Genomic DNA, 23,709 nt, shown 5'->3' on the forward strand with positions numbered 1-23,709 from the left:
CAAGGACGGGGAGTTCCCTGGTGGCCTAGTGGTTAAGGATCTGGCGTTGTCACTGCTGTGGCTCAGGTCACTGCTGTGGAGCGATTTTGATCCCTGGTCCGGGAACTTCCACATGCTGCAGGCACAGCTAAAAAAAGCTAAGTCAAGGATGGCCCCTCTGCTGGGACCTTTGAGCTGACACCCAAAGGAGCCAGCACACACCTCTCACTACTCCCCATTGACTGGGCCAGTTTGTCTCATGTGGTTCCCTGACAGACCATGTTAACTCAAGATTCAGCATGAATCATGACCAGTTCATAGGTAAATTACCTTTGAATACCACAGCCATGTAAGCTTGTGGGTCATCTCACTCTCCAGGCAAGTGTCAGAGCAGGGATTTCCTGCCTTTTGCACAAACCTGCTCATGTTGCATCAGTAGTCCTGCTGTGTTTGATTGTCAGCCCCAGCTGTGGCTGCGCATGCTCCCTCCATCCTCACCCTTTCATCTTTTGTCTCTAAAACAGGAGGAGGGGAAGGAATCCGTCCTATGAAACTTCCAAAGATCTCAAGTCTAGAAGACTCTGACGGGGTCCCCCAAAGTTCCAAGTTGGGCCATTTGCATCACCTTGAAGAGTCTGAAGGCAGATCAGGACCTGCTCCTTCTGCAGAGCAGAGCAGGGAGGAACCAGAACAGGTAGCCTCCAGGTAGGTACCTCAGAACGTTCTGGCAAACCTCTCCACTGACAGTGGGCACAGCTCAGTGACCTAGTGGACAGGATGCAGAGGGGAGGGGACCAGCCAACACAATCCATCCAGTGTAGTGCCTCCACCCAGGGCCTCAGGGATCATTGGATTGAGCTGCCTTTTTTTTTTTTTTTTTTTTTAATATTTTGCTTTTTTAATTTTTTATTTATTTTTTTGTATTTTTTAAAATTCTCTTTTTAGGGCCACACCTGCGGCCTATGGAGGTTCAAAGCCAACCTATGCCACAGCCACAGCAACACCAGATCCAGGCTACATGTGCAACCTACACCTCAGCTCATGGCAACGCCGGATCCTTAACCCACTGAGCGAGGCCAGGGATCATAACCTGGATACTAGTCGGGTTCGTAACCCACTGGGCCACAACGGGAACTCCCTTTTTATTTATTTTTAGCCACGCCTGCAGCTTGTGTAAGTTCCTAAGCTAGGGATTGAACCTGCATCACAGCAGCGACATGAGCTGCTGCAGGAACACTGCACCACAAGGGAACTCTGAAAGGTTGATATTTAACCATAGGCAGGGAAAACCTTGAATTTTTCAAGGTCACTTAGTTACAGAATGCAACTTGTCCTGCCTGCTGAGCAAATCCATGTTTACCCCACATTCCTACTTAATCAAAAAGGAATTGAAGTAGTTGTGGGTTGGTGAAATAATAACCCATAAGAGAGAATAACGATCTTTATGTTCTAGGCAGTGTGCTAATAATAAATACTTTACACACATCAGCTCATTTAATCCTCATGGCACTGTGACATCGGTTTTTTAATCCCCATTCAGCAGATGAGGACTCCGAGGCTTCAAGAGATCAAATAACTTGCCCAGGGCCACTGAGCTGGTACAAGGCAGCCTGGGGTTCTGGCTGTGTCTCACTCCTGTGCTCTTCACCAGTATGGTATCCCATTCCTTTCTTTCTTAGGAAATGTAAAATTAAGCATGGTGGGAGGAAAAGAAAGATCTGGAGAATCTTTTTATTCCTATGGGGTTAAACCACATGTAACTACAGCAAAGTAGAAAGGACTAGCAGCAGGAAAAAGGGGAAGAAAAGTTCCTGCTACCTGCAGTCTTCAGAGGAAGCATCATGGATTGGACTAGCAGGTTTTCTGAGTGAAAAATTGAGGCACACAGCCCGGCTGACAGAACCATTTTCCGGGATGTGTGTCTGTCTGATCTGCGATCTTGCAGTCTCAGGGCTAAAGGCAGCCCTGCTGCATGTGTGATATGAAGAGAAGGGCCATATGTCAAACCTAAGCCGTTCTCCCAGATAGACCCGACGGTGTCCCTGTACCCCTCACCCCTGGAGAGGCCAGCAGAGCTGAGGAGGTTGTGGCTGCCGCTCACCCTGCTGTCTGAGTCCATAAGAATAGTCAGAATCCACAGAAGTGGGTTCCCACTCCTCTGTTTTTCTTTTTTAAATGTTCTATTAAGAAATACCGCCTGTGCAGAAATATAACAGAAAAAAACAACATAAAGCAATCAGCTTAACACATTTATGTTGAGCAGTGAAATCCTGCCAGTACCCCAGAAGCCGCCCAAACAACCCATCCCAATTAAAAATTTTTGAACAGACGGTTGCTATCAGTATCTAGACTTATTCTGTCTCCATAACCTCCCTTGGCACGATCCAAGCCCATTAGTATAGCTTCATGCTTTTTCCTGCTCCAACTTCCAAAGTTGAAATCATGAAGTTTCAGCTCCAGATTTTGATCTTTTTTTACAGTATTCATAGCCGCATTGATTTAGATTTAACCATAAGTCCTCACCAGTTTTTTTTAAAGACTATTCTTTCTTAGAGCAGTTTCAGTTTTACAATAAAACTGAGAGGAATGTACAGTGATTTCCGTATACCCCCTACCCCTGCAAACACATAGCCTCCCGCCACCCCCCACCCCCCTCCCCCCCGTTATCACCAGCAGTCACCAGAAAGGTACTTCTGGCAGAAGTTCCCCAGCTAGGGATCAAACCCACACCACTGCAGTGACAGTATCGGATCCTTAACCCACTAGGCCACTAGGGAACTCCTGGAGTGGTACGTTTTTTACCAAAGTGAACCTATGTCCACACATGATAATCCAGAGTTTACTTTAGAGTTTGTTCTGTAGTTTGGACAGAAGTGTAATGACGCATATCCATCATTATAGTATTTTACAAAGTATTCTCACTGCTGTAAAAATCCTAGCCTATTCATCTCCCCCTCACCAGGCCCAGGTAACCACTGATCTTTTACTGTCTCCATAGTTTGCCCTTTCCAAAATATCATAGATTGAATCATACAGTACACAGCCTTTTCAGACTGGCTTCTTTCCCATGGTAGTATGCATCTATGGTATCTCCATATGTCTTCATGACTTGAGGGCTCATTTGTTTTCTTTTCTTTTTATTTATTTATTTTTTCTTTTCAGGGTCACACCTTCAGCATATGGAAGTTCCTGAGCTAGGAGTTGAATCAGAGCTGCAGCTGCTGGCCTACAGCCACAGCAACGCCAGATCCTTAACCCACTGAATGAGGTCAGGGATCAAACCCACATCTTCACGGACACTATGTCAGGTTCTTAACCCATTGAGCCACAGTGGGAATTCTGAGGGCTCATTTCTTTTTAGCGCTGAATACTGTCCCATCGTCTGGATGTACTACAGTTTATTTATCCATTTTCCCACTGAAGGCTATGTTGGTTGCTTCCACATTTCGGCAGTTATGAATACATCCATGTTTTTAGACACCGTACTTTGTTTTTTTCCTTTTTCAGCTGCACTTGAGGCACATGGAAGTTCTTGGACCAGGAATAAAATCCAAGCCTCATTTGCAGCCTCTGCCACAGCTGCAGCGACGCCGGATCCTTAACCTACTCTGCTGGGCTGGGAATCGAAGGAGCGGTGCCACAGAGATGAGCCAGGTCATTAACCCACTGTGCCACAGCAGGAACTCATAGACATTGTGTTTTTTGTATCTATAACTTCTTTAGAATTTTTCAGAGTTGGGGCCTGGCGTGTCAGTCCAAATGAGGATTCCTGTTCTCACTTCAGGAGCTAGAGTTCCTGGCATTATAGGTGCTGACAGCAGGCAGCTTGGATTCTAGACCTGGGACTCCGCACCCTTCTCAGCAGTCAAATGCTCCCCAGGACACTGCTCCCCTCCATCTCACTCTCTCTAAGTGGGTGCTCCAGGGGCTCCCTCTTAGGAGACCCCAAACACTACTTCGCCTTTGGATTTTTTCGTTCTCTGTTTGTCTAACTATGCAAGTTAACAGTGTTCAGACCCTCCTCCGTTTTGTCTTTGCCCTCCCAGCTCTCCAGATACGGAAGCAGCAGCTCCCTCCAGGCTCCTCAGGCAATCAGAAAAGGAGCCAGTGCCCTTCCCTCTTTCCCAGGTGAGTCTGTGTTGTAGGCTCACATGTGTACAAAAGACATTGCCTCCCTTCAAGTTCTTGTCTCTGTTTATCGTCAGTGGCTGCTGGTGAGAGTGGGTGTGCTGGGGATGGAAGGCAAGAAAGAAACTGGTTCTGGCGTTTGCTTGCTTGATTTCTGAGCCCTCGTTCCTCCTTTCTCTTTACTGCTATTTTGTTCTTGTTGTATCTGGTTCACAGAACTCAGTTGGGAGGTTCATCCCCCAGTTTGCAAAAGCCAAGAAGACAGTGACAAGACAAGCAGAGAGGAGAGAAGAGGACCCAGGGGGTGGGGCCTTTAGCTCGGTAAGGCCCTGCTGTCAGCCAGACTGAGCCCCCTAGATGAGCCACCCCTTGGCCCAGCCTCAGCAGCCAAGTTCAACCTTGGCTTTGTCAGTGGCTAACCCCACACCTCTCCACCACCGCTCCCTCCCATTTTCGGCATTACAAATGTCTCTGGACAGCAGATGCCATGCTGGCAACTTGCAGGCCTACACTGAAGCTGTCCAGGTCAGAGCTTTCTTCCCCAAGTTGCATGAAATTAGTGAAATTCAGAAAGACAGCCCACATTCTATCCCTGACCCCCTTTGCTGCTCAGAAGCTTTTGCTCAAGCCTACATGAGGGCGTTTACAGCACACTCTCTTGTTCTTGACCCTGCGAGCTCAGGGATCACCATGTCTCTGGAACAGACACCCCTAAAATGAGCGATGGCCATTCCTAGCAGTTGTGTTTGTTATTGCCTCTGACCGGGAACACTCTGGATATCCTTCAGTGGGTGAATGGCTGAACAAATCATGGTCTATCCACAGCATGAAACAACCCAGCAATTAAAAAGGAACAAACTAGGAGTTCCCATCGTGTCTCAGCGGTTAACGAACCCAACTAGCATCCAAGAGGATGCGGGTTCGATCCCTGGCCTCACTCTGGGTTAAGGATCTGGTGTTGCCCTGAGCTGTGGTGTAGGTCACAGATGCAGCTTGGATCCCGTGTTGCTGTGGCTCTGGTGTAGGCCGGCAGCTACAGCTCTGATTGGACCCCTAGCCTGGGAGCCTCCATGTGCCGAGGGAACGGCCCTAAAAAGACAAAGAAAAAAAGGAACAAACTAGTTATGAGGAACATAACTACCTGGATGGATCTCCAGGGCATTATATGGACTCAGAGGAAGTTGCAAAAACAGTGTGGACCCAAGTGTCCATTGACGAATGAATGGATAAACAAGATGTTGTATATCCACGCAAGGGAACAGACAATTGTACGTCCACGTTCACTGCAGCATTATTCACAGTAGCCAGAGGTGAGGCAATCCAAGTATCCATTAACAGGTGAATGAATGATTGAACAAAATGTGTTGTATTCACACAACGGGATATTATTCAGCCTTAAAAAGGAGAGGTATTCTGACACATACTACAACGTGGATGAACCAGGAGGACGTTATGCTAAGTGAAATAAGTCAGTCACACAGCAACAGATGCTGTATAATCCCACTTGTACGAGGTCCTAGAGAGGTCATATTCTAGATTCCACAGGAGGTAGGCTGAGGGGTGGGGAATGGGAAGTTAGTGTTTAATGGGAAGTTAGAGTTTCAGTTTGGGAAAATGAAAGAGTTCTGGCAATGGATGGCAGATGGTTGCATGACAGTTTAAATGTACTTAATGCCACTGAACTGTGCACGCTAAAATGATTAAAATGGTGAATTTTAGCTTATGTGTATTTTAGCACAGTTGAAAACAGAGGGTTAAGGATCCAGTGTAGTCATTGCAGCAGCTCAGGTTGCGAGCCACTGCTGTGGCGTGGGCTTGATCCCTGGCCCGGGAACTTCCACATGCCATGGGCACAGCCAAAAATAAATAAAAACAAAGCAGCACAGAGAGGCCCATGTGTGTCCTCGCCCAGCATCCCCCAGTGGTAACATGTTACTTAGCTGTAGTCTATCAGCAACACCAGGCAATTGACATTGACACTGATGTGAACCACAGGACCTCCTTGACTTTTATATCTTTGATCTTCCCAGGAGCCTGCATATGTCTGGTGCTGGTGGGGAGATGGAGCTGATAGAAGGGGGTTACCTTGCTTCTGATTCCCCCTCCAGCCCCCAGCACAAAGCTCTGCCCAGCATTAGTACTGATTCCTACTTGGATGCACTGTCATCTGTGGAGTATCTTGGGCTTTGTACAGGGGCAGTAGGGACTAGAAAAATCTTCAGAGAGGTTATTATCGAAGGCCCAAGACTGAGTCTTCTTCTCTCCACAGGAAACCCTGCCAGAGCCCAGTGTCCAGCAGGCCAGAAACCAGCCTCAGGAGGAGTCCCCAGGGCTTGCCCTCCAGGAAGCCAGGGACCCAGAAGACCAGATCCAGGCAGACAGTACCTACCCCAAGCTGAACAGTCAAAGCCCCATGCCTGGCAGTGGGGACCCTCAGCCCTCTGCCTCCACCAGCCCCTCTTCAGAGTGTGGGTCGGTGCCCTTGGCCTCAGAGCGGACCAGCCAGGACCACTTGTCAGAGCACAGGAGGAACATGCCAGATGATGGGAGCACAGAGGATGACTGGGCTCCCGGTGATCACAGCCAGCACAAGCACCTGCCAGGCAAGGCTGTTGAGGAAAAGGAGCCAGACCAAGGAGCCTTCCAGGAGAGAGATGCCCGAGGAGGAGCAGGGGCTGACCTGCCTGAGGGTGGCCAGGAGGAAGGATTTGCAGCCCAGGGCCCTCCTGACCCTATGCAGACACCCAGCAGGACTGGCGGGGAAGCAGAATGGAGCTGTAGCAGCCCAAGACACTCTCCCCTTGGACCTGTGGTCATAGCAGATGTGAACATAGACCCCACTGAGCCGGAACAGAGGACTCTGAAGGTGGCCGGGCCAGGCAGGGAGGTCAACACTAGGGTGCCCGCCTCTCCCAGTGGGAAGGCTCCTGATGGAGGCCGCAGCAGGGCCCTGCCTGTCTGCATGCCTCTCGCTGGGGAGATCACAGGGGGCAAAGGGGAGGCCAGGAATGAAGACAAGCCCCCTGGTGATGTCCCAGGGGTCCTAGGAGCCTCCTTGGCTCTAGCTCAGGAGATCCAGGAGCCCCCAATAGGTGCTGAGAATTCTGGCCCTTTAGCCTTGGAAATGGGTTCAGGTGTTGGCCAGACACAGGTGCCAGGCCAGGGTCAAGAGGAGATAGGAGGTGTGTGCTCACCACCTTTGCCGTCGCAGCCTGAGAGTGAAAAAGCAGCCAAGTTAGGGAGCCAGGGCTGCAAACAAGACTTCAAGGGGCTCAGTTTGTCCTTTGGAGCCTCTGCTCCACTGGTGTACAGAGAAGCAGTGGCTGGCCCTCCCCAGGATGCTGGGACACACCAGGGCAGCCCAGATGCCCCCGCAGGCCTGGCAGGCCAGCCTGAGCAACCTCCTGACTCTTCAGAGCAGGCCTTCTGGGGGGAATCCCCAGCCATGGAACTTGACTTCCTGCCAGACAGTCAGATACAGAATGCCCTGGAAAGCCCTGGCTTCGAAGCCCCACCTGAGCAGGTAAGAACTTCCCTCAGTGACAGCCAGATGTCCTGGTGCAGGTGTCGTGGCCATGAGCCCTCCTAAACCACCCAATAGTGGGGGAAAGTTGGGCATGTGGCGGTCTGTTTGTACAGCAGATGAGACCAGAGGCCTGAGTAATAGCTTCCGTGGGTGTGGAGTCAGTGATATTCTAGAAAGGACAGACCTGGCTTTCTATGAAGGCCTGTCTTTGTGGGAACTGAAGAGCCCCAGGATGTGATACACATGTATTTTGTCAGCCTAGGGAGAGCCCCTGGTGCACCTGCCCCCTCCCCGCTTCAGGGTCCTACTCTGGCTGCAGGTTCCCAGGGATGTATAATGGTTGCCAGACCAAAAGGAGAGGGGACGTCACTCCCCCACTGGAAAGAAACTTTGCCCAGCTTTAGGGTCATTTGGGGGCCCTGATACAATTCTTGTTCAAACGTATACATGGAATTTAGTTTGTTTATAAGAATTTGTAAAGGCTTTGCTTCCTTCAGGGATCTGCCTGCTGAGCCTGTGCTGGCTGTTGGCGGTCCCTTGTCGGGGTAGGTGGCAGCCTTGCTTTGGCCCTGCCACCCACCTCCAGGGAAACACCACATCCCTGGCCGCTGGTGCACCTGAGCCTGAGCTAAGTGCTTTTCAGTCTCACCCTGATATGTAGGCGGTTCTCTTTCATACACTGGGTGCGGCTGAGAGATTGGAGAAGATCAGGCACCTGCCCCAGGTGAGGCAGCTGGGAGGGGAGAGGCTGGGTCTACGCCCAGGTTGGCCTGATTCTAGCTGTGCCTCAGCTCTTCTGTCCTCAAGTGAATGCAGAGCTCAAGTTGCTTCACAAACGAGACTTCTTTGGCTGTCCCTGTCTCAAAACTTCATTTGAGGGATTGTTTTAAAATGGTTTCTTTTTAAGATGTGAGAGCCTGCTCTGTGCCAGGAGTGAATAGATCAGGGGTTCCTACCCCTGTGAGGTTTTTTAGTAGCACCGTTCTCGCCTGCCTCTCCCAGAGGAAGCATTTTGTACCATCATTTCAGCCTTTTAAAGAGTCTTTTCATATGACACAGCCCCTAAACAAGCAAAGGACCAAATCTAGCGCCCAGCTGAAGAAAGACAGCTGTTCTGACCACGGAGGGGAATGTGGCCGGGTCAAGCACACTTGGGTCTCAGGCTCTGCCTTCCTGAGGGATGGCCAGGGGTCACTTGTGACATTAGCCTACTCAGTGACATTTCAGACCCAGCCCTCCCTGCCTTGGCCGTGCATCCTAGTACTAGCTATTGCACGTTGCTGTGATCACCAGAAGAGCAAGATCACAGAAAGCAAGTCACAGGGCAGCTCACGTAATGTTTGAATGTGGTCTCTGGGGAGAGGTAGGTTCTCAGGTCCTGACAGAGCTGAAACTTTATCATTAAAGCCTCATCCCTTTAATGCAAACGCCTCTCTTGGAAAGAAGAGCTAAGTCATCCTCAGTCTCTGGCCTCTTGGGCAGTGGCTGAGGGAGAAGGCTGGGGAGGCAGTTGGGATGTTGGGCAAAGGAGGGCGCCCTCCCAGACATGCCACCTGCAGCCACACTCTGAAATCACCAAGGAATCAGCAGCATCAGTGCAGGGGACCCGGCAGACAGCCGGATGAACAGGCCCGCTGGGGAGGAGGCGCTGCCCTGACAAGGCTGCTGACACTCAGTCGCATTTTGTTTTGACACTGGGCATTCCTGAACAAGTCAGGGCGACCCAGGCACAGGTTCCCATGGGAAGGTTCCTGATGGCCCCTGGCAGACAGGCCCCATGGGCAAGGACACGTGAGAACAGAGTGCAGGTGGGATGGAGAGAGTGGCCCTTGACCTCATGGTGGCCCAGCTGGAGGGGACCTGGGTACTCACAGCAGAAGTGCCCTTCCCAGAAAGCCTGGTGTTTCCTTCTCATCGCAGCTCCCTTGGGACCTGACACTCACCCCAGAGCCAGTGGATCCTCCCTATGCCCATAACGAGCATCATTTGAAACACTCTCAAGTCCCTCTCAGGGCCCACAGAAGTGGCCCCCACACATTTAATATAAGCACCACCTTTGTCATGACAAAAGTTTATGCAACCCTGATGGGAGCCATAGTTACCAATCTGTTGGGAAGGAGAAAATGTCTCATGACCATGAACGATGCTGTGAGTTGGGTAAATCTGCAGCATCAAATTGTTTTTTATTTTTCCTTTTTTTGAAGAATCATTGGTTTGGAATTCCCTGGAGGCCCAGTGGTTAAAGGATCTGGCATTATCACTGCTGTGTGGCAAGGGTTCCATCCCTGACCCAGGAACTTCTGCATGCCACAAGCGTGCCAAAAAAAAAAGTCATTGGCTTCCCTTTAATTTAATTTAACACTTATGCTTTTACAAATAGAATCAGTCTTAAGACAGGGTGTAGGGGAATAATTTCCCAACACTTTCCTTGTAAACTCAAATTATTTGGAGTAAAGCAGGCTCTTACCATTCACAAGGTTGCAAAATATTTTTCCCTGTGTCCCCTCCACCCCTTGAATCTGGGCTGCCATAATCAGATAGAAAGCAGGAGGACACTTTTTCTTGTTTAAATTGTATTTTAAGTCACAGAGTCACCTCCATAAAAGTCTGGCACACAGAAAAAACTGCATTTTTTTTCTTTTCTTTCTTTCTTTTTTTTTTTTTTTTTTGCTGCTTTGAGGCAGATGGAGTTCCCAGGCCAGGGATCAGATCTGAGCGACAGTCACGACCTGTGCCACAGCTGCAGCAATGCCAGATCTTTAACCCACTGTGCTGGGCGGGGGATCAAACCGGCGTTTCAGTGCTCCCAAGATGCCACCAATCCCATTGCACCACAGTGGGAACTCCAAAACTGCATTGTCCACAGCAGGCTCCCCAGCTCTGGCACTGCCAACACTGGGAGCCAGATCGCTGTCCTGTGCACCATAGGGTGTTGAGCAGCATCCCCAGCCCCTACCCTCCAAGCGCCGGGAGCACCCTTTCCCCAAGGCGTGACAACCAAAAGTGTTTCCAGACCTTGTGAAGTGTCTGGGCGGGGGGGGGCGGGTTGTAGGGTGGGGTTGTCCCCAAGTGAGAGCCACTGGGCTGCAGACAGTCCTTCATGTCCAATCCTTTGGGTTCAAGGACCCTTTGCAAGTCGAGCTCATGCCCCTCAATCCATCCCCCTCCCCAGGACTTTGGTCTCCTCAGAAGAGGCCCGACAGCCCTGGGTAACCTCAGCCTCTCTGCCTCTTTTCTGAGGGACATAACGTCACCTCCTTGATCGAGCCTGACATTTTCCATGAAAATTAAACCACCACTGACATTTAGAAATTTAAGCTACTCAGGGTTATCTGCCTGTCTCCCCTATTAATTATGAATTTTCTCTTTGAAATATATCTGCAAAATCTTTTCCTGACATGAAACTCATAGTTTATTTGGTTGACCTCTTCCCTTCCACGCCAGATACCCACCTTACCCGCAGGCACCAGCCCTCAGGAGCTTCTCTGTACCCCTCTAGATATGGCAGGACAAGCTGCACACAGCACCAGACCTTAGCTGTCAGGGATGGAGCCACCCGCCGGTACAGATCAGCCTGTCAGAAAGCGCGGGCCCCAAAGAGGACCCTGGGGTCAGACCCAGTATTGCCCTTCTGCTCTCTTTCTGAGGAGGATGGGTGAGAGTGGCCGGGGCCTGTGGCTCCTGGGTCTGATCGTCACGGCACCTGTCCCCACCCTGATACTTTTTCTGCGCAGAAGTCTGGCCTCATTGTGGGGAGAAAGGTCAAGGGGATGCAGGCAGAAGAGATGCCATACCTCCCCTGTGTGACTTTTCCTTCCCTGTGCAGAGCACACCCAGCTAGGTCGTTCACCTGTGTGTATGTATGCTCTCTCTTTCCAGTTGTTTCCTGCAGGGAGCGGGCTGGGCCCTTGTTGCCCTGGCACCAGTCCATGTGCTGACGGAAATCCCTTTGCCGAGGCCCAGCTGAGGTAGGCAGAGTGGGAAGCCACCTCAGGACCCTTGTCCTGGCAGGAGTCCTCTTTTGTCCCTGCTGGGGGGTGTGTGTGTGTGGCTGCTTTCCTGGCATCAGAGCCCCCTCACTCTCCCACTCCCCAGCCCTGTGAGCCCCCATTCTGCAGATGAGTGTGACAGAGGGTGCCCTGGCTCTCCCTCCAGGGACCTTAACTTTCCTTAGTCCAGTAAGGATGATACACTGCAGCTTACAAACTGTGCATGTCCTCTGTTCCCTGCGAGTGGAGACCTGGAAGTCAGAGGGTGCCCTGGCTCTCCCTCCAGGGACCTTAACTTTCCTTAGTCCAGTAAGGATGCTACACTGCAGCTTACAAACTGTGCATGTCCCCTGTTCCCTTCGAGTGGAGACCTGGAAGTCAGCAATCTGCCCCTAAGCTGGCATCTGTCGCAAGGACCCCTGGGATCATGCCCCCAGCTCTGAGGCTATTTTAATGCACATTGTATGTTATTCTGGAGAGAAGATCTAGAGATTTCCTGACTCTGTGTGGTGGTGGGGGAACCCAGACAGAGCTAAGAACCACTGGCCCCACATGACCTTGGGGCTATTCCTGCTTGGGCACCCACAGGCCCTCCAGAGTCTCTGACCTGTACCCTCTTTTTTTTTTTTTTTTTTTCATTTGTGAGTGGTTTGTTTGTTTGTTTGTCTGTCTTTTGTCTTTTTAGGACTGCATCTGCGACATATGGAGGTTCCCAGGCTAGGGGTCTAATTGGAGCCGCAGCTGCTGGCCTATACCACAGCCACAGCAACGCCAGATCTGAGCCGCGTCTGCCACCTACACCACAGCTCACGGCAATGCTGGATCCTTAACTCACTGAATGAGGCCGGAGATCGAACCCGCAATCTCATGGTTCCTAGTCAGATTTGTTTCTGCTGCACCACGACAGGAACTCCCGGTCCCCTCTTATTTCCTGCTTTTTCTGTTCCCCAAGGCAGCCCACCTTCTCTCCTTCCTGCAGGCGCTGGGTTTGCTGTACCCTCCAGCAGTGGAGTGTGTGTGTGTTCGCATGCATGTGTTGGGAGGTCCTCTCCCCCTACCCCAGAGCCTCTCACAGTCCATCATTTCCTTTTGTGTCCTTTCTCCCAGCCTTGCTGGCGGCTAGCACGGGGCAACAGTCCTCTCCTATTACCTTGCACTTGAACTGGCCTCTCTGCAGAGCGGCAGCTTATAGATTATTTATGGCCAAGTTTCTCTTTCTGTCTGGCAAGTGTGGAGGGAGGGATTAGGGATGCAGCCCTTGCCGGAGTTTGTCTCTTTCCTCTTCCTTCTCCCCCTCCTCCTCCTCAGGGTGGAGGGAGGCCATGCACACATCTGTAAATAGTACCTGTTGTACCACCTGTTGCCCCCTCCCCCAGCCCCCTCAACACACACGCACACATACACCCATACACCCTGCATGGGGCAGGGACCAGAGGCAGTTTAGTCAAAGTGGCCCCACTATTGTTTGAACAGAGAAGAAGGAGATTTGTGTCTGAATCTGGCTGGAAGCCCCCAGGTGGGTCCTGGGGTCAGGTTCTCTGGCCTGTGGCTGAGTGAGACACACAAGGGACTGAGGCCCAGGCTGGCCAGCACCTCAGGGTAACCGAGGCAGGTGGAGTGGAACCAGAATTCCCACAGTGACAGCCCAGGATATGCTGCCAAGCTGGGCAGCAGGAACTGCTCTGAGCACCAGGGATGCTGCTTGGGACAAAACAAGAAGCTTCTCTCTTGTGGGGGTGGAAGAGGGGTAAGTGAGAGACAAACTAATTAGGTGGTCAGATGGAAGGGTGTTGGGGAGAAAAGTCAGCAGGGAAGGGGTTAACATTTTAACCTATGGTGATGGGGAGGGATCCTTCCCCCACCTTCTCCCTGTCCCCCCCTCCCACACCAGGAGGAGATATTCAGGAAAGAACATTCCAGAGCCCTAAGAAGTGCTCAGGGAATGGCCAGGAATTCAGTGTGGCTGGAGCAGGGGGGAGGGGGACTGAGGGAGGGGATGGGGGTCTGGAGCTGCAGCAGATGGTGCAGGGCTGTGGGAGGGGCTCTGGGCTGAGTTTCCATTTCCACAGCCCCGACCCCCACCACTCCCATGCCACAAGGGTGACCAGCTGGAGCTGGGGGCGCAGGGTGCTATGGCATCTGTCAGACAAGGGCCGTGGTGGTAGAAAAAGTGGCTGGATTCTGGGTGTGCTTTTGGCAGTAGAGCCAGTTGGGCAGGCCACCAGGGCTTTGCCTCAGGAGGTTCATAGCTGTCAAAGGTGCTCTTCTCTGGAGAAGATAGCTGAGAACCAGCAAAGTCCCCCAGGACGGAGCTTGGTGGGACTGCCCAGTGAGGCCGGGCCTCTCACTCTCCCTCCCTTCCCTCCAGGACCCGAGCGGGGATCAAGACCTGTGAAGCCGCCAGGATGGAGGACGCAACAGAGACTGTGCGCGGCCTCGTCATCGAGCTCTCCAACCTGAAGTAAGGGCTGGGCTCGGGTCCCCAGATCCGTGGGACGGGGATGGGGCCTTGGGAGGATGGAGGTCGCTCCCAGGGCAGCAGGAGATTCAGGTGCCAGGGTTGGCCTCCAGGAAGCCCCTCTGCTCCTGGGCCCCAGCCTGTTGCGTCATAGACCTGATCTTTGCAGAGTTGCTAGGTTCTGAAGAGGGGCTAGAAGGGTCACAACCTGCCCTGCAGCAGGCAGATTCTGGTTATGCACAAGTGGATGTCTCTGTGTGTGTGACCCGCAAGTACACGAGTGTGTGAGTAAGCCGATGTGCCTGGGGCTGAGGCGCAGCCCCACTCTACCTTGAGTGGAACACAGCTTGGGCCCATTTCCATGCAGCCGGCTGATCATGTGCGCCCACCGGGACCTGGAGGCCTTCAAGCGCTTCAACTACTACCGGAAGGCAAAGCCTGCAGGGAAGGCTCCCACACCCCACCCACCAAAGTGGGCTGGGACGCCTCGAGGGGAGCAGTCCTGGAGGGATTTGTAGGCTGCTTCCAAACTAAGTGCTTCTACAAGCTTGCCGGCCCCCAGAAGTGCCTGACATTCCTGCCAAACAGCTGGAAACAATCCCGGAAAGCCTGCAGGCCCCTGTGTGCCCCCTGGTATTCTGTTACCCTCCAAGATGCTCCCGCGGGGCCTAGTGGGCCCCAGAAACCTCCCCTCAGCCAACCCGGAAGTCAGCTTCCCATGGGAACCACAGGAGGCCCTGCCTGTGTCAACAACCTCCCTTGGGAGTTGTCTGGGCAGGGCTGGAGGTGGGGGCTTTGGGCTGAGTCCCCAGGAAGCCAGCTGGGGCCCCAGAGCTGCCCAGATGTTTATCTGGGTTTGCAAATTTCAGCTCCTTAGCAAGGTTATGAAAGGTTCAGAATTTGTTTCTTTCCTGGAGGAGAAAAGGGCTTGCTTTGTTGGTCATACCCTTGTTTTTCTCCGGATTTCCATTTTATTTCTTCTGGGAAGGCCATTAATAAATGATTCTCTAGCCAGACCTCAGACCTTGTGACCTGTTGTTTGGGGTTGGAGGCATTTTCAGTTCCTTGATGTCTTGCCCACAAACCTCCCTAACCACCTCTTTCTCCTTTTACTTCTACTTCTGCTCCTCCCTAGAAAGGGAAGTTTGGGCCACTGCTGGGCCCCACAAGTCCAGGGGTCCCTGGAGTCACCTAGTGTGTCAGACCCTCCAGGAGCAGGTGGCTGTGTACACACATTTAAGGACACACACAAGTATCCACGAAGCGGTAAGCCCACTGAGACATCCTGGCTCATTGTCCACCCGGAGTTTGCATTCAGTGCTCAGATGGCTTCGCCCCTCCTCCCTGGAACAAGCTGCCTGGAGGCCCTGTCCTAGAAGGAGGTCTTGGGTGATTGTTACTACTGCAAACACAGTGAACGGCCCATTGCACACCCCATCCCACAAGCCTTACCACAGCCTGGTTGTAAGCAGTCCAGGTGCTGCTGTCAAACCGATTTTACAGAAGACACTGCTTCTCTTAAATCATTCACCACAAGGTGGACCAGACTCAAGGCTTATTAGTTGCTCTGCCCATGGCTCCTGCACCCCAACTCCTATAGGCAAGACAGGGCACCCCTCCCACTGCCCCCTTACACCTCCTGGGAGACCCCATCTGGGAGGGGAAGGGAGCAAGGTAGGTCAGGGTCTCCCAACACTTCTCCCTGCTGCATGTGCAGCCCCTTCCTTGAACCCTCCAGTATTTGCCCCACCAGCCAGTTCCAGTTCCCCAGCGGCTCTGCCTCTTATAGTTAGCAGCTGCAGGCAGCTGGAGTTGTATCCCCTGACCCAATTTTTTTTTTTTTTTTTTAAGAGTTGCACTTGTAGCATATGGAGGTTCCCAGGCTAGTAATCCAAACAGAGCTGCAGCTGCCGGCCTAACCACAGCCACAGCCACACAGGATCCGAGCCACATCTGTGACCTACACCACCACTCACGGCAACGTCAGATCCTTAACCCACTGAGGGAGGCCAGGGATTGAACCCACATCCTCGTGGATGCTAGTCAGGTTCATTACCGCTGAGCCAACATGGGAACTCCATCCCCTGACTCAATGTAAAACTCTTGGGACTGCGAAGGAGGCTGGAGGCTGCCTCCGTATCTTCTTTCTCCTCCTTCCCTCTCATTTCCAAGCCTGGGTAGCAGGCTGACTCATCCCAGTCCTTCTGGGTGGCCTTGGGTCCCAGTTAAAGTGTTAAAACCAAGGGCAAAGGGGATCTGGGAAGTCCAAATCCTGCCCCAACTCAACCCTGGGAGAACTTGTGGGCTGGGAATGGCACCCAGGCCCCCAGGCCAGCCCACAGCTGGGGGGAGGAATGTGGATGAGCACTTGTCAGTACTGCCCCTTGGAGGCTGGAGGAACAAGATCTGAAGGGGGGAAGCAGTCAGAGGATGGGGAGCCCCCCAAGCACAGCCCCCCCAGGAGAATCAGATCACACTCCCTGGGTGGAGATGGATCTCCGTCCCCCTCCCCTTCCTGCCCAAGCACAGCCATGTCACCTCCACGGAGCCTCCATGTCAGCCCACGGAGCCCCAACCCTCCAGGACATTCCTTGCAGCCCCCCAGCCCCAAAAGTCCTTCCCTTCCTCTAAAGGACCTGACATGTGACTCTATGGCCTCTGTTGCTGGGGCATCGACGGTGACAAACATTCACCAAGGACCTCCTAAGTGAGGATGATGAGGAGGGCACTCTAATTGCCTCTCCACCCCCCTTCCCCCAAACCATGCCCCCACCTCCAGTGTGAAGGATTCCACCCATCTGACCTGTCAATATGCAAGTGGTGGCTGGAAGACTTTGCAAGCACCAAATGTCACAGAAACAGCCTCATGGCACTAATCCAGCAGCAAGTGCCCTGCTTGGAAGTGCCAGGCTAAGACGACCCCTCAGAACCCCACAGCTGCCCTGGGTTGCCCACTCCCATTTCTCAACATAAAGCAGATCACTTGGGCACCCCAGGGTGAACAGAAATTCAAATAGCAGTTGGGGAAAGTGGAGGTCAGAGTAACATGTGGGGCTGAGGGATGCAGCCAGGAGAGGAAGGGCCTCAGCCCCTTCTGCTTTGTTCCCACTACCATGTCCCAAGACTGGGCCTTGTATAACGCTGAGATCCATACATAGGTATTTATTGAGTGCTAACTGGGTGCCCAGCGCTGGGGAAGGAGGGCAGGGTTGCCAGAGGACCACCTCCTTTCTTGGGGTGGGAGATGGGGAGAAAGGAGCGGCTCTCTTTTGGCCGAGCTTCCAGGCCTGGCTCCCTTGCAGGGCTCCCAGGCTGGGGGCAGGGGCGGATCCGCGAAGGGTAGGTCGTCCCTGAAACCCAGCCTCCACTGAGCCTGGGTCCCCATCCCCAGGTGAAGGCAGCATCTCCGTCCTGCTCGCGCCAGCCTCTTAGGCAGAAGTGGAGGGACAGCAGGGAGACGGAGAAGTTCCAGAAGACTTCCCGGCACCTTTGGAACCTGGATTTTAAAAGTCGAGGGAGGAGGAGAAAAACATTTAATAATAGGCGATGATTCAAAGCTCCAGAAGTACCGGCTCAAACTGCAGTGCTGCCTGGGCTCTGGCGCCACCTGGAGGTCTTATATGGAATAGCACCCTTGTGACAAGCCCGGACCAGGGCAGGCCAGGTGGGAACCAGTGCCAGTCACGAGGCACAGAAACTCCAACTCACTCCCGCCGTGCTGCCCCCTCGCGGCCATAGGACTCTGGGAATGAAGCCCAGATTGTTAAACCCAGAATGTCACCGGAGAGGACAGCCTCAGGCAGCCTCTCTGTGCCAATATCTTGGTGAGGGCTCTTCCGGCCTCCCCACCCCGCGAGGCAAGTTTTGAGGTTCCCTCGGACTTAAGAGAAAAAAGGAAGATTCAAGGACCATCATTTCTACGTTCCTTCAGCTTCCCACGTCGCCCACTTGGACCTTATCAGACCTCACAGGAAATACTGTCTTCTCCTGGAGACAGTCTCCACCCTTCTAACAAGTGTTCACTGCATAGCTGCGGGGATGGGGAGGGGTCCTGCCGCCCAGTCACTTCCGGGGGAGCTCGCGGTCTGATAAGAGAGGCAGTACCTACTCGGGGCACCCAAATGGGCGGGGCTACCGCCCCCCACCCCCCACCCCCGTTAGACCCGTCTCCGCTGTTGGCTGACTTCCCCAAAGGCAATTGAAGTTGCCAAAATGGATTTCTCTTTTAAAACCCTGCAGAAGCTGAGGCCTTTCGCATCTGTAATAATAACTACTGCCATTGCAGCCGGAGCTACTCAAAGCCTGCCTGGGTCTGTGGCCTTGCTGCATGGCAGCGTCAAGGGGAGCTGGTTAGGAATGCAGATGCTCAGGCCTAACCAGACCTACAGAACGGGGATTGGCACCTGATGAGGAAGCTGGGGGGCGGGGAAACTCCATGCAGTGGGCTGTGCAGTGTGGGGAGAGACCTTTAAAACTCAGGGAGGTTCCAGCCACAGCTCTTTTCTAAGCTTCAGCCCCAGCACCCTCCTGAGCTGATCCACACACAGCGAACTCATGGTACTCCCCTCCAACCTGACGTTTCCCCAGGTGCTGGGACTCGTGACTTGAGGACCAGCCTCTTCAACACTTTCAAGTCTGTCCCCACAGTCCAGCCATTAGCCACAGTCCAACCCATTAGCCACAGTCTAACGTACTCTTAACACGCAGACCTGGTCTTGTCCCTTCCTTGGCTTCCTAATGCCCAAGTCTAAATTCTTTAAGGTGACCAGCAAGGACCTATAGGCCCTTTTGCCACCCCTGAAATCTCTGACACTCCCCCCATACATGCACACATGCTCCATGCCAGACACACTGAATTACACTAAGTTCCTGCACAAACCCCAATGCCCAGGCCACTCTTTAGCGCTCCACCAAACTGAATTAGGCTTCCAGAAGTCACTTTCTCCAGGAAGCCCTCCTGGACCCCCTTCTCTGGCTCAGGTGCTTCCTCTAGGCTCCCCCATGCCTGTGTTTTAACTGTCAATCTCCCACCTACCCTGTTCACTGTGGGCCAAGCCCAGCCTGGCACTTGGCACAGGACGAGCCTCACAAACTATATGGGTTACAACTGAGGCTCAGTTTCTCTGAGCTGAGGAATTTCCTCTAGTCACACAGCTCCTAAGCACCAAGCAAGATTGGAACCCCTCTATACTTGTCCACAGAACCACCGCCAGTCTCCACAGCCTCCTTGCCAGATCACCCTGCACTTGGAAAAGGATGGCATTGGAGTTCCCACTGTGGCTCAACAGTAACGAACTGGACCAGTATTCATGAGGATGGGAGTTCTATCCCTGGCCTCGCTCAGTGGGTTAAAGATCCAGCGTTCCCGTGAGCTGTGGTGTAGGTCAAAGTTTCAGCTCGGATCTGGTGTTGCTGTGGCTGTGGCATAGGACAGAGGCTGCAGCTCCGACTGGCTCCCTAGCCTGGGTACCTCCATATGCCTTGGATGCGGCCCTAAAAAGCGAAAGAAGGAAAGAAAGAAAGAAGGAAAGAAGGAAAGAAGGAAGGAAGGAAAGAAGGAGGGAAGGAGGGAAGGAAAGAAAGAAGGAAAGAAAGAAAGAAAAAGATGGCCTTTCCCCTATGGGACCAGAGAGGTAGAGTGCCTTGCTCGAGGCCAAACAGGGAACCCCAACCTTAGCTTGCCCAAAGAACAACAGATCTAGAGCAACAGATCCAGAAGACTGTTCTGAACTTTCTACATGGATTATCTCTGTGTAACCTTCTGAAGTGGGAAACCCCCTGGGGTTAATCCCACTTCATAGAGGCCCCGTGGGGCTCAGCCCAGGGCAGAGCCCTCCCCTTCCCAGCCCAGTGAGTCCCCCCAGCCACCTGTGCTGGCACCTCCTCCTCCTCCTCCTCGCCGATGTCCAGAGTCCTGTGTCCTCGCCTTGTCCGGGCGGGCCAGCTTCTTGCCGGCCGAGTTGCGGGTGGTGTAGCTGTAGACAGAGGTGTAGCCCTGGCTGGTGAGAGGGCAGAAGCGGCGGGTATGGGCACGCTCGCGTGTGGCACCGCACTGGGGGCACACGTAGTCTCGAAGAATGGGGCACAGAACTCGGCCCGCTTCATCCTTGAGCACGTGGGACTGGTAGATGGCCCGGGATTCGCCATTATGTTTGCAGAAAGAGCACAGGCGTTCAGGAGCTGGTGAGGATTCCGGGCTGGGCCTCTGACCCTCTGGTCCTGGCACTGGTGCTGGCTGGGGGTCCAGCCTCGTCTCAGGTTCCTCTTCCCCACGCAGAGCCCCCACCAGGCGTGCCAAACCCAGGTAATCTGTCCACAGGTTGAAGGTCCCCATGGCTGGGCAAAGTGTACCAGGTGAAAGGGCAGAGAGAGAGAAGAAACCCAGCCACCCCAAAGATCGTCCTTCTATCCCCTTCCCCCTGCCCCTCCCTTTCTCTCTCTGGAGCCCAGGAGTCTGGGCTGTCAGTTCCCTCCTTATACCTCCAAGGGGGTGTGAAGAGGGAGGAGCAGGCTGTGGGAGGTTCCTTATTGTCACAGGGGGGCTTGCTGCTGCTCCTCCAAAAATGCACCTGCCAAAGGAATGCATGGTCCCTGGGTGGGCTGGGAGTGAGGGGGGGGTGGTGACAAGACACAGGATGCAGGGGGCACCAGCAGAGTGGAGCCATACACCCTACCCAGAGGGCACTGGAAGGGCTACCCCTGGCTACCCCTTCTTGGAGGAGGCCTGCCACTCCTGCCCCACAGGGTGATTGGGGGGGGGGGTTGGAAGCCCCACCCCCAAGACAGGCATTGATGTGACCAGTAACTTAGTAACTTGTTTCTTCCTTTTCCTGGGTTGGGGGTGGGGCGGGTACCCTTGGGCTCTTTGGGGAAGTGGAGGGGTAGGGGAAGCTGCCGATGTTATGGCTGTCCTTGGAAGGAAAATGGACCTGGCTTCTAGGGGTGGGGGGGACAAGGACCAAGGCTCCCAGCTCTGGTCTCCTTCAGGGAGCTTTCACACCCCTTGTCAATGGAAACAATTTAATAGATGAACAAACTCAAGTATGAAGCCACATGCCCTTGGGGTTATTCACAAAGACAAGCACAAAGCCTACCTCCTCCATGCCCAGTTACCAGAGCTGGAGCCACAAGCTAGGTGTTGGGTAGGCTGCCTGTTCTAGTCCTGGGAAAGGGGGTGAGGCCAAACTTTATGGGGGGTGGAAGAGGGCATAGGTTCAGGGTACGTCAAGGAAGGGACCCCTAGCACTCTCCAGTGCCTTGATCTTCCTGTCAAATGAAACCTCAGCTCAATCTCAGGAGGATGCAGTATGCCTAGGAGTCACCCAGGTGGGGCACAGACTAGCAGGTGGAAGGATCAGCTGGCGTTGAGGTTCTAGGTGGGCAACTGAAGGTAAAGCAGAGGTCTGTGGTACCAGGCAAGGAGCAAGGAAGAGGTACTGTACCGCCTTCCCACCTCATTCATTCATTCATTCAACAAAACTTTATTGAGCCTTCTGGGAGCAGGGCTCATGGATCCCTTTCAGAAAGCTTTTACAGCTGTCTAGCTGGGAGCCTGTGATTCCTGTTCCCAACCCTCCCGGCTTTATTTCCCAGATCCAGCCTGTGTCCATAAGGATCACAGATAACCAGCCCTCCCCAAGGGGTGAGAGGCCAGGGCCAGGGTCAAGTACTGGCTGAGCATTTTTGGGTGGGGGGAAAACCAGGGTGGGTTTTGTCCCCCATCCCATTCTGCTTAGGCTGTGTCCGGCCCAGCCACAGTGACATTCATCCCTCGGTGGGTCTGGCCTCCGTCTCACAACCCACCGACAACAATGAATGTTGATTGTGACCTTCGCTGTGGCCTAAGGGAGAGGATGTGTTCAGGTTCCCCTGCCTCCCCTACTCCAGATCTGGAAGGTGAGGGGTCATGATGGGTAGACGGCAGTTCCAGGCCTCGGGGTCCACTCAACGGTCGATGGTTTGCCTGAGCTGCCCAAACTCACCGACAGGTTGAATGTTCCCCCAAACCCTTGGCAACTTCTCAGGGGACTGAGAGCAGTGGCTGGGTAGGGGTCAGGGAACAGGATAGGGTGAAGGAAGAGAGGGGAGAGAATAAGGCACCTATAGAATCATTAAATCAGCAAGGAGTCATTAGGTGCCAACTTTCTGCTCCAGGACCCGGAAAAAACAGAATATGAATATAAAGAATGAAGCAGATACTTATGTCGCCATTGCTATGTAAATGTAGCAGTACTAGGCTTGCCTTTTCACGCCTTTACTCAAATCATCCTGAAAACGGCCCTCAAGGGTGCATGTTACTCACATTTGTCAGTTTGGGAGACTGAGGCCAGAGGATACCACTACTGAAAGGCTGGGGCAGAATTCCTAGTGGCCCCAAGAAGTCTGGCTGCCAAGCAGTTCCTAGCCCCCGGGACATCGATGCAACAGAGAGATAAACAAGTCGTTTTAATACAATGTAATACCTTCTGTGAGCTTCACCGTGTTCCGGGGCACGATTGTTTATGAATCACAACAACCCCGGGGGGTTGTCAGAGTCTCCACTTTGCAAATTCAGCCCCGCATACCGGCCGCTGCCAGGCCCCACCTGCTGGTTCATTTGCCCACTGGACTGGGGAGCAGCACGAGGACCACAGAGGACACCGGCTGCCCGCCCGCAGTGTCTCAGGCATCTGGACTCGGGCTCTTCTGGGGGTCAGCGCCCAAGCCACAGGCACGGTTGCCCCATCATGCTGGGTGCAGGTTCGATCACCCAAGGGCCTCAAAATGGGTTGCGGTCGGATCCCTGCTCAGGCTCTGCCTGCTTGCGGCAAGATGATGCCCGCTCCCCATTTCTTCATCCGCAAACTGGGCCCCTAGTCCCTCCCTCTAGGGGCCGCTCAGAACTGGGTGCCCGCTCCCTCGGGTGCCCCCACGAGCAGTCTCACAGCAGATCACTCCCCATCTGGATCTGAGGCCCCCTGAGGACGGCCTGGGAGGAGACTTCAAATTTCCAGCCCCTCCCCATTTCACTGAGGGCAATATCGAGCCCCAAAGGGAAGAACCCCTTGGCATAACTAAGGCGGGTGGGGGCCCCCAAGTGTACAGTGCTTGAGTGAACTCGGAGATGACCCTCTGGAGGCGTCCAAAGGCAGCGCAGCCCTAGAAGCTCCACCCCGCGAGATCCCCACTTAGAGCCCGCCTCCGGAGACCGGCCCCTCGGAAGCCACCGACTCAGGCCCCACCCCAAGACCCGCCCCTCAAAGGCCTCCCCCATATTGCACGTCCCTAGGACCCTCCCTCTAAAGGCCGCCCAGTTAGACTCCCTGTAGCCCCGCCCCCAAACTAAACCTCCATCAAACCCGCCCCCACAGCCGGACTTCAAAGCGCCCAGTTCGCCCAAGGCCTGTCGGGGGCCCCATTCTCAGAGCCCACGCCTGCTCCCTTCCACCTTCGGCTGGCGCCCGGAGCTCCCAGGACTACAGAGCCCAGCCCTCTAGAACCTCAAAAGTCCGCCTGCCTAGACCCCCAGGAACAGCGTCCCTACGGAGTCCCCATGACCGTTCCCTTGGAGCTCAACCCCGCTAAGGTCTACCCTGGCAGGACCTTCCCTCAAACTGGACCCCTTCCTTCACAGCCCGACCTCGCAAGAC

The 23,709-nt window shown here is 53.5% G+C and overlaps 1 protein-coding gene and 2 non-coding genes across 8 annotated transcripts in view; 1 reads left to right on the forward strand and 2 right to left on the reverse strand.

Annotated features, from left to right (window-relative positions):
- The window catches only part of C2H19orf57 (chromosome 2 C19orf57 homolog), a 22,195-nt gene extending 7,101 nt beyond the window's left edge, over window positions 1-15,094 (forward strand). For 5 of the 6 annotated variants that reach the window (XM_021083707.1, XM_013994675.2, XM_005661242.3 and 2 more), the window contains 7 exons: window positions 504-684; window positions 4,026-4,107; window positions 4,324-4,428; window positions 6,377-7,630; window positions 11,513-11,601; window positions 13,991-14,083; window positions 14,448-15,094. In XM_021083707.1, coding sequence (XP_020939366.1) covers window positions 527-684; window positions 4,026-4,107; window positions 4,324-4,428; window positions 6,377-7,630; window positions 11,513-11,601; window positions 13,991-14,083; window positions 14,448-14,598 — 1,932 coding nt within the window. In that variant the 5' untranslated portion in view covers window positions 504-526 and the 3' untranslated portion in view covers window positions 14,599-15,094. The remainder of the gene's footprint in view (window positions 1-503; window positions 685-4,025; window positions 4,108-4,323; window positions 4,429-6,376; window positions 7,631-11,512; window positions 11,602-13,990; window positions 14,084-14,447) is intronic. The other variant, XM_013994676.2, reaches the window with a different exon arrangement.
- On the reverse strand, window positions 21,829-21,908 carry MIR181D (microRNA 181d). Its single transcript, NR_038535.1, has one exon. It is a non-coding gene; the product is annotated as a microRNA 181d (primary transcript).
- MIR181C (microRNA 181c) lies at window positions 22,006-22,092 on the reverse strand. Its single transcript, NR_038494.1, has one exon. It is a non-coding gene; the product is annotated as a microRNA 181c (primary transcript).

The sequence above is a fragment of the Sus scrofa genome, chromosome 2 (assembly GCF_000003025.6).
Source record: "Sus scrofa isolate TJ Tabasco breed Duroc chromosome 2, Sscrofa11.1, whole genome shotgun sequence".
Lineage (NCBI taxonomy): Eukaryota > Metazoa > Chordata > Mammalia > Artiodactyla > Suidae > Sus > Sus scrofa.